This window comes from Gigantopelta aegis, chromosome 4 (genome assembly GCF_016097555.1).
Source record: "Gigantopelta aegis isolate Gae_Host chromosome 4, Gae_host_genome, whole genome shotgun sequence".
In the NCBI taxonomy this organism is placed as follows: Eukaryota; Metazoa; Mollusca; class Gastropoda; order Neomphalida; family Peltospiridae; genus Gigantopelta; species Gigantopelta aegis.
This window is the reverse complement of record NC_054702.1, coordinates 112207013-112223637: the sequence shown is the minus strand read 5'-3', so window position 1 is coordinate 112223637 and position 16625 is coordinate 112207013. Positions and strand designations below refer to the sequence as shown.

General features: G+C 36.5%; 1 protein-coding gene across 1 annotated transcript in view; it reads right to left on the bottom strand.

The window, feature by feature from the left end:
- LOC121371799 (methylosome protein 50-like) overlaps positions 1–3040 on the bottom strand; it is a 68409-nt gene extending 65369 nt beyond the window's left edge. Inside the window, exon 1 of the mRNA XM_041497954.1 lies at positions 2917–3040. Coding sequence (XP_041353888.1) covers positions 2917–2974 — 58 coding nt within the window. The 5' untranslated portion in view covers positions 2975–3040. The remainder of the gene's footprint in view (positions 1–2916) is intronic.
- Between the last annotated feature and the right edge of the window lie 13585 nt (positions 3041–16625).

Sequence of the window (16625 nt, the reverse complement as noted above, 5' to 3'; positions counted from 1 at the left end):
AAAAAGTAGACGCCAGTACTGAACATTTCTGGTGTTACATTTTTATAGACTTTCTGCCCCAACACTTGGGTATAATTATTTCAAATTACACATCACTACCTAAGTTTATAGATTGATATTTCTATTGATGATGAAAGGAGAGAGAGAGAGAGAGAGAGAGAGAGAGAGAGAGAGAGAGAGAGAGAGAGAGAGAGAGAGAGAGAGAGAGAGAGAGAGAGAGAGAGCATATACATTATTATTCAAAATAGCATATACACTTAGTGACATAATGCTAAGAGTAAATCAGCAATACCTGTTATTTATATGAAGTTCGAAACCAATTAGTCAATTTCAGTATAAAAGAAAGAACCATTAAGTTTTAAGAGTTATTTTTACTTAACCAATAACGCATATTTAGATACCGTATAACCGGAAACATTTCGAGGTTTTACATTTTCGAGGTTTCGTAAATTTGAAATGGGCGTGTTTTTATTTTCATGTTTTAGCAAATCTGGTTTGCGAAAATTTTGTTATTGTTGTTAATTAAAAGTTTAACATCGGCTTCGAGTTGCTTAAAATCGCCGGAGCATAACGTGAAACAACAGAACACTCAATTGCAAGTGGATAAGGCGGTATCCTATTGGCAAGACAACTGATGACAAGACGTTTATTTAAAGCCAATTACGATTGGTGTGAGAAGTGTTCTAAGTCAGACAGTGTGGTGTTTGATGTTTAATCTGAGCTCGACATGTTCATTCATACTCGTATACAGTAAGCTGGCTCAGTCTATTCTCTTGTAGTTTCCTGTGGTCTGCGGTGCTCTGTGCATGGCAGGAAATAAAGTATTTCGGTAAATAGTTATTTTAATAATTTTATTATATAGTGGGCACAATGAATATTTGTGATTTATTTGGGGATATCTTCAACTATTTTCAAGGTTTAAATAAAAACTACTACAAATAGATTGTAAAATAATTAGTATATTTACTACCAGTCTAGTGCAGAGTTCGACAAATCCGCTAGCCAGACGCCCGTGGCTAGTGGTTTTTAAGTTTGGGCTAGTGAGAAACCCCCTCTCCTTATCGCTCGATCGTGTTTTTGTTTTTTCTTCTTTTTCTCTCGGCTGAAATTTCGTTTAATAAATTTGATTGTGACGTTTGTCATAGAATAATATCAACAACATCATCTGTATATAATAATAATCCACTTGAACTAGGTCTGCAAACTGCAGTAACATGCTATCTCTACATCGTCACGGTTACAGCATGCATTGTTTACTTTTCCCTTTCAAGGTTCTGGCACAGGAAATAAGGCTAATGACATGCATGTTTTGATTGGTTGGACACGTCACGTGGTAGTTAATCTCGCACATAATTATGTTTTAGGCTAACTTGGAAATCACCAATCGCGACGACAGGTTAATCTCAATCAAGTAAACCCCAGTCATGCTTTGAATTTCAGTGTTTGTTTTATTTACCTATTGTTTTCTAATTTAACACTTCGCTTACATATGGTTATCGGCAACCAGGAAAACAATTTACTTTAATGGTAACCGCACATGCAATGACTCGGCTTGGGCTATTACGTTTGGATAATGTCTCACAGCTGCCGATACAAGATAATACCTTTTTTGTTCATCAATTAACAACGGATTAGATGTCGCCGTTACAGTCTTTTGATATCGGTCTGACATGGGATAATGCCCTGTATTTGAGCAATTGGCAGTACCGTTCCTGGCGACATGAACAGTAGGCCCTAAAAACATAACCCACTACCAAATACACTGAACCATCTATTATCGTGTGTCACACTGTCGTACCCTCATTTAAATTTAATTGTTTTGATAGTGGTTTTAGAGACCAACCATGAGTTTAATCAATTATTTTTCCCCAGGAGAGGGCAAAAGCGAAAATGGGACAATAACAATGGATCACACTTGACAAAAGACCAAACGTACATGTACAACACAACTGAAAGTTACAACATAATTTAAGTGTTTGTTTCATTTTACTGTTATAATCGTAAATGAGTAATCTTACAAAAATTAAATAAAAATCCAGTTATAATTGGTCAAGAATTTGGGCTAGTGCTTTATCTTGGTGGGCTAGTGGTTTTCACAAACCCACTAGCCCTGTGGCTAGTGAATTTTCAAAATATTTGTCATACTCTGGTCTAGTGTAGGAACATAAGAGCCGGCACTCCAAGGCGAAATGCCAAATGGTGATCAGTTACGCTATATATACTAGAAAATATTTGTTTTGTCTGAAAAAAGGGGGGGGGGGGGACATTTCCTATGCTGTCCCCCCAAGCTGAAAAGTGAGGGGGACGTGTCCCCCGTCCCCCACCGATTGACGCCCATGCACACCACCACCACACACACATATTTGGCACCTTCCTTAGTTCCCACCACTGTGTTTAAGCTTAAATAATTATTACTTTCCTATCCATTTACACAATAGTGAATACAGTGACAATTTGCTAAATCAGTAAATGATACTTTTTAAATTTAATTCTGCTCATGTAACAATTGGAGGCTAGTGGGTCATTCCAATCCCTTTGAACCCTTCATGATCATTAATTCACAAATTATTTCTATCATCTATGTTACGTATGTACTATTATGTAGTATCACTTATGATATGGTATGAACCAAACTTATAAATCAGATCTGGTTAATTTGCAACCTAAACACGTAGAGGAGAGAATAATAATTAAAATACGCATATACACAACACCGTCAACGTTAACTATGATAAGCTTAAATATAACCCTTTCGTTTAATTTGGCACGTGCTATTGTTTTGTTTGTGTAAACTTGCGTAACAAGACCGTAAACATCAAATTAACGGCGGTGCCCTTTTCTCTGGGGTCTTACCGTCTTTTAACTACCTACCATAGATACCAGTTGCATACTAAAGCCTACAAAATTAACACTTACCCCTGTGACACTGAACCACGTCCAAGTGTCTATCCATGGCGGCAGGTATTTGATCCATCTCTGTTCAAGCGAAACCTTTTTTCTTTCCTCACTTTACGGAGTCGACCATGTGCACCAATGCCGGAAATGCGCGCGAAGCATAAAAAATCATTGCGCAGACGCATTATTTTAGGTAAAATACACCAAAAACAATTAAAAAATTAAATGCACTAATTTTTAATCTTTCTACTTTTATTTATAAACAGAATGACTTGATAAAGTAATATAATTTTGGTCTGGTGATATTTCTTGTCATTAAAGGGAGATAACAAAATAGGCAAGAATGTTTTCATGTGAAAAAATTATGTCCCTTTATTATGTAAAGAAAAAAGTCAAAACGGCCAAAGAAAAAAGTTAAAACGGCCAAAGAAAATGGTCAAAACGGCCAAAAGAAATGTTCAGAACGGCCAATAGGTACTATCACGTTAAATTAATTCCCATTAGTAATACGTAGTAATCAATATAGCCTAAGCCTATATCACAGGCAGTTCAAAAATATATATATAAAAACAACCAAAACAACGGAATCACTGGTAACAATTTATTAGCCTACACAATATATATACTATTGCAATTAAGACCACCAATTAACATTTTATTTAACAACACTGATACCCCGACCCGGACGAGTCCCAAGTGGCGCTACTCGTCGGGGTGTGTGCGTGCCACCCCTGTAATTTATTATTTTAATAATTCAATCACAGAAGGGGGTGGGGGGTGGGGGGGGGGTAGTGGACCGTCAAGGGTTTCTGGGTGAGTGCGTATCGTCTGAACGAGTTCCTAGTGGCGCTGCTCACCAGGGGGCCACAATTTACTAATATAATTAAGACCACCAATTGACCTTGTATTTAAAAAGACCGACTCGCCCGTGCCTCCCGGACGAGTGCATATATCGCCGGGCGAGTTCCAAGTGGGGGGGGGGGGGGGGGGGGGGGGTAACGTTCCCGCCCCACAAGTTATTTTAATAATCAAAAGAAAAAAGGGGGTAGTGGACCGTATAGACCCTCCGAGTGAGTGCATATCGCCTGAATAAGTTCTTAGTGGCCACAACGTGCCTATCCCCAATTAATTTAATAATTATTGTACCACGCTTTAGTGTCGGTCCCTTTGATTTTGAGCAAGAAATTACGTTCCCCACTAAAAACCAATAAATGCATTGTATTCACCTGCTAAACATTTTTTTTTTTTCCGGGGCACTTCAAATTTTCGAGGACGGGTTAAACATTTATTCATCACTCGAGATTCGTCTAGTTAGACCATGGTTATTGCGTTACTCAACGGCCGCAATAACCGTGGTCTAACTAGACGAATCTCTCGTAAAAGGATGATGTAACTATAACTTAAACTGATTTATACCATTATCTTAGTGTAGATGAAATACATTTTTAAAGTATTATATCTAAGGCCGTCTTGACTTTTTTCAAAGTCAAAACGGCCAAATTAAAAAAGTCATAACGACTTTTTTTTAATTTGGCCGTTTTGACTTTTGTTAAGGGCCGTTTTGACTTTTTCACTTTGGCCGTTTTGACCTTTTTAGGGCCGTTTTGACCAATTATTGTTAAGGCCTTTTAGTACTGGGGCCGTTATGACTACGATCCATTACCAGTCGTTGTGCTATAGCAAATAAACTCCCTAAGGCGACATGTTAACGTGTGTAGTTAAACATACTATAATGCAATATATCAACCAAACTATGACTGTTAAGTATCAGTACTACAACCCCTCCCTCAACGTATTAACTGAAGAAAATGGAACCTTGCAATACCCCTTGTCTTGTACAGAATTGTAGTACTTGGTTTTACAGGTACCCTATACATGTTTCAAGAACAAGGCTATTTGACACAGTTACTAGATGAAATAAAATTACATACATTTATTGTCCAGATGAAACCTATAACAACAAACACTGTCACATTTATCACCAATGGCAGGACTTGTGGTAGTAACTGCTCTATCAAAAGTCCTCGAACTTTGACCCAGCCGGATGTTCTTTAATTGGTTTAGCACTACCAGTAGTCAGTGGCGGATCTAGAAAATCCATTGAGGGGAGGGGCCCAATGACATGAGGCGGAATGCAAAGGGAACTTTGGGGGGGGGGGGTTCGTAAAAAAAATAATTTTTGTTTCTTTTTTTTTTGTTTAAGTAAATTTTATTGTCCCCAGAAATACTAGGCAGTGTCAGGGTTGAGGAGCCCTGAACTCACTGACTTACAAATATTTTAAATATATTTCATAACTATACAGAATATTTACATGTTTAAAACATATACTGCATTCAAAAACTCTCTCATCCACTCACCTACTCTCTCTCTCTCACACACACACACACACACACACACACACACACACATACACACAAATATTCATGTACATAGTTTTTATACATGTCAGTAATTTGCGTTAATTATTTCTGGGAGCAAGAAAGAACAGAAAGAAGAAAGGGGAAAAAAGATTATCAGACGAGACAGAAAAGAATAACGGTGCAGCAATTTTTCTCTTTTAATGTTCGTCTCTGAGCCAGTATGTTAAACTACAGTTGAAAAAGTTCATGAAAAATTGTCAATAAATAAATTATACCATTTCTTCCAATATTTTTCAAAATATTCGTATTCACAGCTTTTAAGTAGAATACACCTTTGAATTTCTCATTTATTTTTAATTGTTCGTTGTAGTGATCGTAACTTTTGTTTTTGCATTTTCATAGAATAAATATAATATTTTATATTAATAATCATCCTATTTACTACACTGCTATTTGCTTCATTATGCAAACCTGAGATAACGATATGTTCATCCAAAGTATTTGTTATCCAATTTGCAACAGATTTCCATAGTTTTTTTTAACAAAATGACAATCATAAAATAAGTGTTCCATTGTCTCCGGTAGTAGATTACAGAAAGTACATTTATTGGTATCTATATAGTGAATAGTATATAATTTTTTTTAGTTAGTTGCTAGTATTCGATGCAATATTCTATACTGAAACCACCGCAAAGTTGTATCTCTGGTACATTTAAAGGATATGTTATAATATATTTTCCATTCTCTTAATGAATAGTTAAAACCTTTTTCCTGATATTTTATTTTTCCCATATAAAACTATAAAATCTTTTATTTAACTTTTGGACTAGTTGTTCAGATGGAGTTGGTAATGGGATTAGTAAATTTATTATGTTAGGTACTATTAATGTTTTTAAGACGGTGAGTCTGCCTAATAATGTCAATGTTCGTGCACTCCAGATTTTCATTGTACTTTCCATTTCTATACTTTTGGTTCAAAGTTATCTTTATATCTTTTAAATTTAAAGAGAAGCGAATTCCCAATAAAGTAAACTTAGTTGAACCCCATTTTAATTTCCATCTAGTATGATGAAAGACTTCATTTGATAACTTTTTTTCTGCCAATCCATATTGTCTTTGATTTAGAATAATTTAGTTTCAAACCTGACATTTTTGCAAAACAGTCTAGAGTAGTAGGTGTGCCGTACAGTGAGTCGGCAGATCCATCCAAAATAAAAGTAGTATCATCTGCATACTGCGAAATAAGATATTCTTCTCCATCAACATAAATCCCCTTAATATTCTTGTTATTGCGTATTAAAATGGCAAGTATTTCTGCACATATTATAAACATGTAGGGCGATAACGGATCGCCTTGCCTGCAGCATCTGTATAACTTAAAATGTTCTGATAGATGTCCATTTTGGATTACAGCTGAAACTGTGAATTTTTATACAGTGTTTGTATCCAGGTTTTTCGTGAACTTAAAATTAAAAATGTCTAGAACTTTTTGAATACATTTCCAGGATAAGGAGTCAAACACCTTTTCAAAATCGACTAATAATAGCTGACTTGGTATTTTATATGTTTCTGTGTATTGCATAATGTCATATATCAACCTTATATTTTCTCCTATATATCTTCCCTTTATAAATCCTGTTTGATATTTTTCAATAATTTTGTCCAATACGGTTTTTATCTTATTTGCAATGCAACCAGATGCTATTTTATAAGTATAATTTAAAAGGGTGAGTGGCCTCCAATTTTTTTTTAATTGCTTAGTTTGCTTTTGGTATGCAGGTTATGATGCCTAATTTTTGTACATGTGACATTTCTTGAATACTGTAACTATAATTGATGGCTCTAACTACAAAGTGCCCCAAAATCAAGCCAAAAGAATTTTAAAAACTGCTGGAAATCCATCAGAACCAGGACTTTTTTCATTCTTTATAGTTTTAAGAAATAATAAAGCTTCAGCGTACGTTAATTCTCCCTCCAACTCTGCTGTTTCTTTAGGCCTATAAGAGAGAATATTAAAATTACAGTTTTCTATTAATTTTGTCATATTTTCACATTCTGATTCCTGTTTTGAATACAGTTTTTCATAAAAACGTTTTGTTTCTTTCAATATTTCAGCTTGGTCTGTGATTAAATTTCCGTTTTCTAATTCTATTTTGGAAATTAATTTGCTATGAAGTTTTTTGATTCCATGTTATAAAAATATTTTTAAGATTACTCTCCTTCTTCTACCCATTTAGCTCTAGATCTAATAAAATGCCCTTTTAATTTCTCTTTTTCTAATTTCTAACAATTTTTGTTTTTGTCCTATTTGTTTAAAATTTATGGCTGCATTTAATTCTGACGCTTTAATATCTTCTCACAGTTTAGTTTCTAGTTCTTGTTTTTCCCTTTTTTTTTGGCAGAAGAATATGATATCGTTTTCCCTCTGATTTCCATTAATAGGGTTTCCAAGAAAAGTTGATCATTAATGGTAAATTGAAATGTGTCATTTGGAATTGTGTTTATTTCATCTATATTATATGCCGGGACAGTATATTGCATTTTTATATTATTTATTATTTATTTTACTATCTTAGCATGCTTTTTGTCCTTTAATAAAGAAGTATTAAATTTCCACAAACCTGTACCTTTTTTAATAGTATTTAGTTTAAATTTTAAAATCACTCCTGCATGGTCAGATCTATAGCTGTTGCGTGTTCTACATTTGTCATAAAATTGTTAGAGATCAGATAAAAATCTAATCTCGCTTGCTTAATAGGATTTTTCTTTCTCCGTGTATACATTCTTAATGTTGGGTACACTTCTTTTAACGGATCAACCAAATCATATACTTGTAAATTATATAACAATATTTTCTTTCAGTTAGGATGATTTACATGTAGATAATTACTTATATCCAAATCCTGATTTAACACTAAGTTAAAGTCGCCACAAATTATGTACTGTTCATTTATAAAGTGGTCATTATTTTTCAGAACATCAAAAACAAAAGTAGGGTTATCTTCATTTGGTCCATAAATAATTAGTAGCATTATTGTTGTATTATCTATATCCCAGAATAATATATCCGTTTTAGTTTTATTAATTTTACACTCAAAATTGTTATTTAACATGGTGGTTACTAGAGTAGGAATAATAAATGCACGTGTAGCCCCACTGTGCTTTTATGTATGGTTCCAATTCGTTAATGAAATGTGTATCTTGCAGGCAATAAATATTATATTTCTTTTGTTTCAGATAATTTAATACATCTTTTCTTTTTGCTGGATCCCCCAGTCCTTGATAGTTTAGTGTCATAATTTGTACCGAAGTCATTTCGAAATGTGTAATACATACTTAATAATATACATGTATGTACAAAATACAGGCACCGTATACATTGACTGTTGTCCACTACTTTGCTTTTCCCGAATATAAATAGAATCAGTTTGTAAGTAACAATTCACCGGCTAAGAAAGAAATATTGAAATGCGACTTGGCAAAGAATAGAAGAGTGACAATGACAATGACAATGACAAAGAGATTTATGTGCACATTCAGAGCAAGCTGTTGTAGCACACGCCTATCCTGGTGACATGGACCGGCCTTGGCCGGTTCCCTCTGTCCAGGACAGGAAAGAGTTGGGGGAGGGTTAGAGAAGGGACGCCTGCACTGACAAGTGCAAGGGAGCACCAGCAGTCCAATGTTGGTGACAGGCGAGGTGTAATTGGTGCTATGGAGTTTTGAAAGTCCCGTAGGATTATGTCAAAGAGGAAGAGGTGCGCGTTTACATGAAGGAAATTTGGCGCAATTTTGATGGTCGTTCTAATTGAAATAGTGAGGAGAGCCAATAGGTTTTGCTTTTAGTATTCCGAAAGTGGCTCTTTATTATGACCGTCTTGGTGCTGTAGGGTGTCTCCCTAGGTTGCCCATAGGGCCCTTAGAAAGGGCCTGATCTCTTCTGTTCGTGGCATGACAACCCAGGGGAGACTCGAGCAATTGTGTATGTCGGACGAGGTAGAGCCGGTGATGGTGAGCTTGATGGTGGATGCTGTTGCCATGGAGGTGAAGTGAGTTCGTCCGTTTTGCCCAAGGTCCTGCCAGCACCAAGGAAAGTTTTATTTTGGGTTTAGGGGAAGGGGCTGGTATTCTTTTGTCCAGTCCCTTCTGGGTGCAGTGCAGTGGTGTACTCGGAGCCGGTTTCTTTTGTCCGACTCCTTATTGGAGTACGTGCTGGGCCATTATTTTGGTTTTATGTATGGACGGGTGCATTGTTATCATTAGTCAATGCACCCTATGGTATGTTGAGAGTGCATGCTATGTTTGTGTTTGCCTATATTTTATGTTATGGTTGTTCCTACTGTATTGAGTCCTTATTCTATGTTTCCAACGGCTGATCAAAGCCACCCCCCCCCCTCTCCTTGAATTGCATAGTGAATGCAAGGAGATGGGGGGTTATTAGTTATTCTAGCTATCTAATTTGAAGGGGATTTCCCTTATAGTATGAATAGTTTAAAAAAGCCTAGTGCTTTGCATATGATAATTTTTGGTAGTAGGTACAATTCATTCACACGAGTATCGATAGGTATGCCTCCCAGTCCCGCCCAGGCCCCCCTAGGAGATTATGAGTATCTACTTACTTAGATAATTGGTTAGCTAATCTTACTTGTATCTTGTTTTCTTAATGGCAGTCGTCTAATCTGTTGTAGTGACTATTACTCACCTTGGTCTGCTGTGGAGGAAGTTGTATCTACTACCATACATACATATAAGTGCATAATAACATTTTAACATTTTATTTACATTGTATGTACAGTTCTGGTCGTTGGTTGGTTTTAGTCGGTCAACTGATGGTTCTGGAAAAGAGATGGCATAAATTATTTGGTTCTATTTTGGTTAAGAGTTTTTAGTGACCCTGGTTCGTCCTCTGGTTGACCACTTAGTGAGGTATTTTTATTTATTAATTTATAGCATATATCTTTAATTAAATATAACACGACAATCTCCCATTGAAATGTGTGATCTTATTTTACTATTATAGATTTAGTGCTATAACTGGTTAATCTGCCACCAGAGCCACCCTCCGATTTGAAGCGCTAATCGGGTCGAGTGCAACAGGGTGGCAACATCTCTTCAGAGGGTGGATGGTGGCATAATGTTAATTTTATTTAGCTGAGTGGTTAATATTTCCTTATTTATTTTCCCTATTTTTATTTATATATCTTGCTGTCTGGTGTTCAACCACTGGTTTGGCATGCTAATCGTGGTCGAGTGCGGCATGGTGGCAATTCTGTTCCCAGTGGCTGAAGGGGTGACAGTTGTTATAACTTAGGTTTGGTAGATTGTACGAACTGGTAGAGTGCGTGAAAGATTTCGTTTTTAGTTTGTTTATCTGGTTGTAGTAGGATATTAGGTATTATGGTGGCAGGGTTGCTAATGTTAAGTATTTTTAGTAGTTGCCCACTATGATTATTATGCAATGGGCAGTCCAGGAGATAGTGTTTCATATCTTCTGGCGTGCCACATTGACAATTAGGTGAGCTTTTATTTATAATAGACAGACAGTTGTTAAGTGCCATTGAGTTTCCTATCCTAAGTTTAATTATTGTTTTATCGATTAGAGAGTTTTTATGTTTAGGCCTAACTGAGTTAACCATAGGTTTAATGTTGTAATGCCAGAAGTTTTTTTGTTTGGTCCCAGCTTTCCTGCCATAGAACAAAATAGCTGTTTTTTAGCTATTGAAATTAGTTCAGTAATGCCTAGTGGGATAGTTTGTTTATGTTTAACATTGATGGTCAGTGGCTTTTTTGCCCCATAATCTGCAATTTCGTTACCCATAATACCTACATGAGCTGGGACCCATTCTATTGTTACATCTAAGTTTAGTTGGTTTAGCTCGTTTAGTTCTTTGTAGATGGCTGAGGTTATATCTGGTCTAGTGGTTCTGTTAGATTGAATGGATTGTATAGAGCTGAGACTATCGGAGAAGATTACACTTTTTGAGTATTTTGTGTTTTTGATCCATTTTAGTGCTTCTAAAATGGCTGTCAGTTCTGCTGTATAAACTGAGAGATTATCTGACAGCCTAGCAATTTTGATTAATTTAGGGTGCCAGGTAATTTTCTCTTCTACCAGTGCATAACCAACCCTGCCATTATCTGGATTTTTGGAGCCATCTGTAAAGATGTGGGTGTGCTCCGGGTAGTTTTCGTTGGCACAAGCTTCATACAGGATTTTTTTGAAAGGAGGGAAGGGTTTTTTATCCGTAGCTGTTTTAATTAGGTAAGGTGTGTGGCAGTACACTGGTTGGTTTAGGGTGTGCATTGCCACTGGTATATCATCTATTCCTACTTCGGTTTCTATATTATATGCTGTAGTAACAAAGGAGTTGCCTAAATTTAAGTTAGATTTTAAGATTACACCTGTTTAGCCACTGGAGTAAGTTCCTGCACTGGGTGTTCATGGTCAAATGAGTGAACTTTAAGATAGTACTTAAGGTGCTGAAGTTTTCTGCGGTAGTCCAGTGGCATAAACTTTGTCCATTAGTATTAGCTGGTACCCTAGCGATTATTCTAAGAGCTTGATTTTGAATTATGTCTAGTTTATGGAGTAAGTATGGGGTGGCGCTGCTGTAGGCTTGTGCTCCATAATCCAGTATGGAGAGTATGCAGGCTTTGTATACCATGAGCATTGCCTAAGTTTGCGATCCCCAACTCGTGCCTGATATAGCCCTGAGTAGATTTAGTGGGTTTTTTATATATATTAATTAGGTTTAGAATATGAGGTCTAAATGTTAATTTTGAGTCAAAGATGACTCCTAGAAATTTAAATTCTTTGACTCTAGGTATTGGTTTGCCATTGGAAGTTAACTGAACTTCTTCTGGTATATTTATTTTGCTAAAGATCATAAATACGGTTTTAGTTTCAGATAGTTTAATGCCCCAAGTTAGTGCCCATTGATTAAGTCTGTTCATATCGAGTAGCATTTTTTTTACAGACAGTTGAGGTTACTCTGCCTGTTCGCCAGATGGCGCAGTCATCGGCAAATAGTGCTGTATTTAGTGGTGAGGCTTGGTTTGGTTTTTCTTTGACATTAAGTGCCGTGGTTAGATCATTTATAAATCTGTTGAATAAGGTTGGTGAGAGGACCGAACCTTGTGGTATTCCGTTTAGTATATCAGTTTTTTCTGAGTATTGACCGTTAACTCTAACTGCTATAGATCTGTTATGTATAAAAGTATTGATGAAGTTGAACATATTGCCTTTTATCCCTTTATCATTAAGTTTAGTTAGTAGTCCTTGTCTCCAGACCATGTCGAAGGCTTTTTCAATATCTATAAATATGGCGATAACTTTGTTGGATTTCCTGTGAGCGTCATTAATAGTATTTTGTAGCCTAACTATTTGATCAATGGTGGAGTGTTTAGATCTAAATCCACTTTGAGTATTTGCTATAAGGTTGTTTTCTAGTAAATAGTTATTGAGACGTTTATTTATAATAGTTTCTAAGGTTTTACATAGATGTGAAGTGAGCGTTATCGGTCTGTAACTACCTGGCAGAGAGTGATCCTTGCCTGCTTTAGGAAGACTAAAACATTCAGCATGTTTCCACGCTTCGGGCATGGATCCCTCTCTCCAGATTTTGTTAAATAGCGACAACACTACCTCTAGTGCTGAGTCCAGCATATGTTTTAAGAGAGTATAACTAATTTTATCAGGTCCGGTTGCAGTACTTTTTTTTTAGCTTTGAGTGCTGTTTTAAGTTCAATTAAGGTTATTGGTTGGTTAAATTCAAGGTTATCATTATTGGGTTGTTTAGTTTCAGTTGGTTGATTAGTGGGTAGTGTTTTTGTTTTTTTTTAATTGATCAAGAAATTCTTTAGGAAAGTTTTTGTTACTGCTATTTTTGCTGAAGGTTTTGCTGAGTAGGTTAGCTTTTTGTTTGTTAGAAAGAGCTGGTTTATGTTTTTGAAGGACTGTGGGTATGGCGCGATGCCCTTGGATGGCTTTAACTTTTTTCCACATATCCCTAACTGTTGTTCTATTATTTATTTCACTACATAATTTTTGCCAGCTGTTTTGTTTAGCTGTAATTATTAGTTTGCTGACTTCGTTTTTAGCTATTTTGTATTTGTTGTGGTATTCTGGTTTGTCAATTTTTTTTTTTAATTTCCTCATACGATTTCTGAGATTACATTTATTTTTGATCTTTTCAGTCCACCAGCTGACTGGTTGATTTTTCCTAAAGGGTTAGTTATTGGTATATGTTTATTTGCTATTTTAAGAATATTATTAGTGAGTTCGTTAGTAGCTTCATTAACATTTAGTTCGATATTAACTTTAAGGTTTAGGCATTCTTTGGAGAATCCTGCCCAGTTAGCTTTTGAGAAGTTAAATTTAGGTGTAAATATTTCTTCTTCTATGAAAGTTTCATTACAATTATATTTAGTTAATATGGGCAAGTGGTCACTATTAAGAGTTTCCAAGACTTCCCAACTTGAGTTAGCTCCTATATTGTTTGAGGTAATTGTTAGGTCGACGGCTGAAGTGCTTCCATTGATATCAGAGATAAAGGTGATGTTACCGTCGTTTAGGCAGACTAAGTTGTTATTGTTGATGAAGGTTTCTAACATGTCGACTTGAAAGTCTGTGGTGGGGTTTCCCCATAAGCTACTATGGCAGTTAAAATCTCCTACTATGATTACATTATTATTATTATTCGAGCTGATAAGTTTGTTATAGTCATTTAATTTTAATTTATTGTGCTCCGGACCTGGCGGGCTGTATACGTTGATGACGTTGCTGCTCTTAGTATCATGCTGTATGGTTAGGCCGAGGATTTCTAGATTATTATTGTTAGGTTGGAATTTTATTTCTAAATGAGGTATATTATTTTTTATTAGTGTGGCTAGTCCACCTCTAGTATTGTTTTCTCTGTTTTTAAAGTAGCTTGTATATCCTGGTATTTTGAATGGTTTGGTTAGATTATTTTTATTGTTATTTTTCTTAGTTTTATTTTTGGATGTTCCTAGCCAGGTTTCCTGTAGGCAAATGATGTTTGGCTTGTTGTTACTGGTGCTAATTAGTTGAATGAGTTCAGCACCATGTCCCATTGAATGGAGGCCTTTAGCGTCCCACTGGAGAACGCTAAGGCCCTTATTATTTGAGTTATGTTTATGAGTATGGGCGATGGAGACTTGTCTCCCATATTCGATCCCGTAGTTAATTTAGGTTTAGGTTTATTTTATCTAGTTTTAGTTTCGATAAGCGTTTTATTGGCTTGTAAGTTTGTTCTTAATGTTGTTTATTTCAATAAATAGCGTTTCAATCATTGATTTTAATTCACTGACTTGGGTTATTTCGTTTGGTTTTTTTACTTTGTCCGCGTAGGAGATATTGGCTGTTACAGGGGCTGGTTTTATGAAGTTTTCTTTTGGTTGGCTTATGAGTAGTTTTTTTATTGTTTAGTTGCCGTAGTGCCTTCTGGTAGTAGTGGCATTTGTCGTCGTGGGCCATGTGCCGACTCAAGCAGTTAGGGCATTGAATTGGGCGGGTGCAGGGGGAGTTGCGGGAGATCCTTGCATGTTTCTGGCCGCATCTGTAGCATGTTTGTTGTTTTCGATGGCTGCGGCATTTGTTGGCTCCATGGCCCCATTGTTGGCATTGGTGACATTTAGTGGGTTTAAGTTCGTACGTCAGGAGCGTATGTCGGCGACCTAGAATGTAGATATAGCGGCTGGTCGAGACGGAGGTTGTAACTAGTAAGTATCCATTTGTCCATACTGTGACGTCTTTGATGTTTAGCTGGGGATTTCCCGCTTGAAGTGCTATTCTAGTTGTTTTCTGGGGTGGGAGTGGGTTTAGTCTAACTAGCCATTTGCTGTGGTTGTTGCCTGGATTTTCAGTTGGATTGGGGTTTTTAGGTAGGGTTTGGGTAGGAGTGGTGGTGGTGGGTGTAGAAGAGGGGGTAGTGCACGAGCTTGTGAGTTGACTTACTTGCGGGTGATTGGGCACCAGGTGTTGGTTCTGTTGGTTTAGTCTTCCTTATCTTTTTTGTTGGTAGAACATTTTTGGTTGTTTTTGTTCTTAGAAAGTTTGCGGCGGTTTGGTATCTACTTTTTAGGGGGCTTTTGGTACTTTGTTTTCCTAGCCTTTTAATGGCTGCTGCCCTAATAGGTAAGTTGTTGGCTCTTTTGGGGGCTGCAACAGCTACTTTGGACCCTATTTCTGCTTTCTTGTTTATCTTGGCTAGGGTATTATCATTATTTAGCTTTGTTTTTATGCCTGTTTTGTTGGTTGCCGCTGTTGGAGCTTTTTTAACCAATAGAAGAGTGAAGCGATAGAGCTTATAAAGACAAATATGACAGTGGAAGATAGCAAGAAATGTATGCAGAGAATAAAAGTGTAAAGGATATGAATACTCGTATGCAGAAATCTGTGACAACCAGGAGCCTATCACACACAGAATCATATTATTAAAAGTAAATACGTTATGTGTATACAAATATATTAATATTAATTGTCTTGTAATCCAAATAATTTCAAAAGTATATTCATGTAAACAGTTTTTAAAATTCCGTCAAATATCTACAACTTTAATACTATGTCTTTTGAAAAAAAAATGCACCATGATGTACATGAGTGCAATACAGAATGATGCATAATGGAGTTTGCTTATAAGTAAAACTACAAGAAACCAAACAGGTAGAAAGGCGCACGGCGTACGCAGCTCTAAAAACATGAATCCTAACATGCCGCAGTATTTAATTTCAACTTATTTTCGTACTTATATCCAATTAATGTTCAAGCACGCTGTCCTGGGCACACACTTCAGCTATCTGGGCTGTCTGTCCATGACAGTGGGTTAGTTGTTTAGTGGTTAATGAGAGAGAAGAGGGTGCAGTGGCCTTACACCTACCAAATGAGCCCTTAAGAACTCGCTCTGTACGGGGCTGCGAACCCTGTGCCTACTAGCCTGTAGTCCGATGGCTTAACCACTGCGTCACTGAGGCCGGTTGCCGCAGTATGCAGTTAATAGACAAGCCGTTACGTTTGATGCACTGGCGACTGAACTTTAGCTTTTGCTAAAACGAGTTTTTACAGCTAGCTTTTACAGCGTCTGGCGTGGACCCCTCTACTGGTTTCCTTTTCACACAATTATACTTTCAATCTCTAACAATGTTTTTATTATGACTTAAAAAAACAAACATTCATACTGCATGAAACTCAGTTTTGCAGTGGCAATAGAAATAACAGTACGTAGTAGGAGTAGCAGCAACAACAGCATCAGCAGTAGTAATAGTAGTAGTAGTAGTGGTGGTAGTGGTAGTGGTAGTGGTAGTGGTAGTAGTAGTAATAGTAGTAGCCTAGTAGTAGTAGTAGTAGTTGT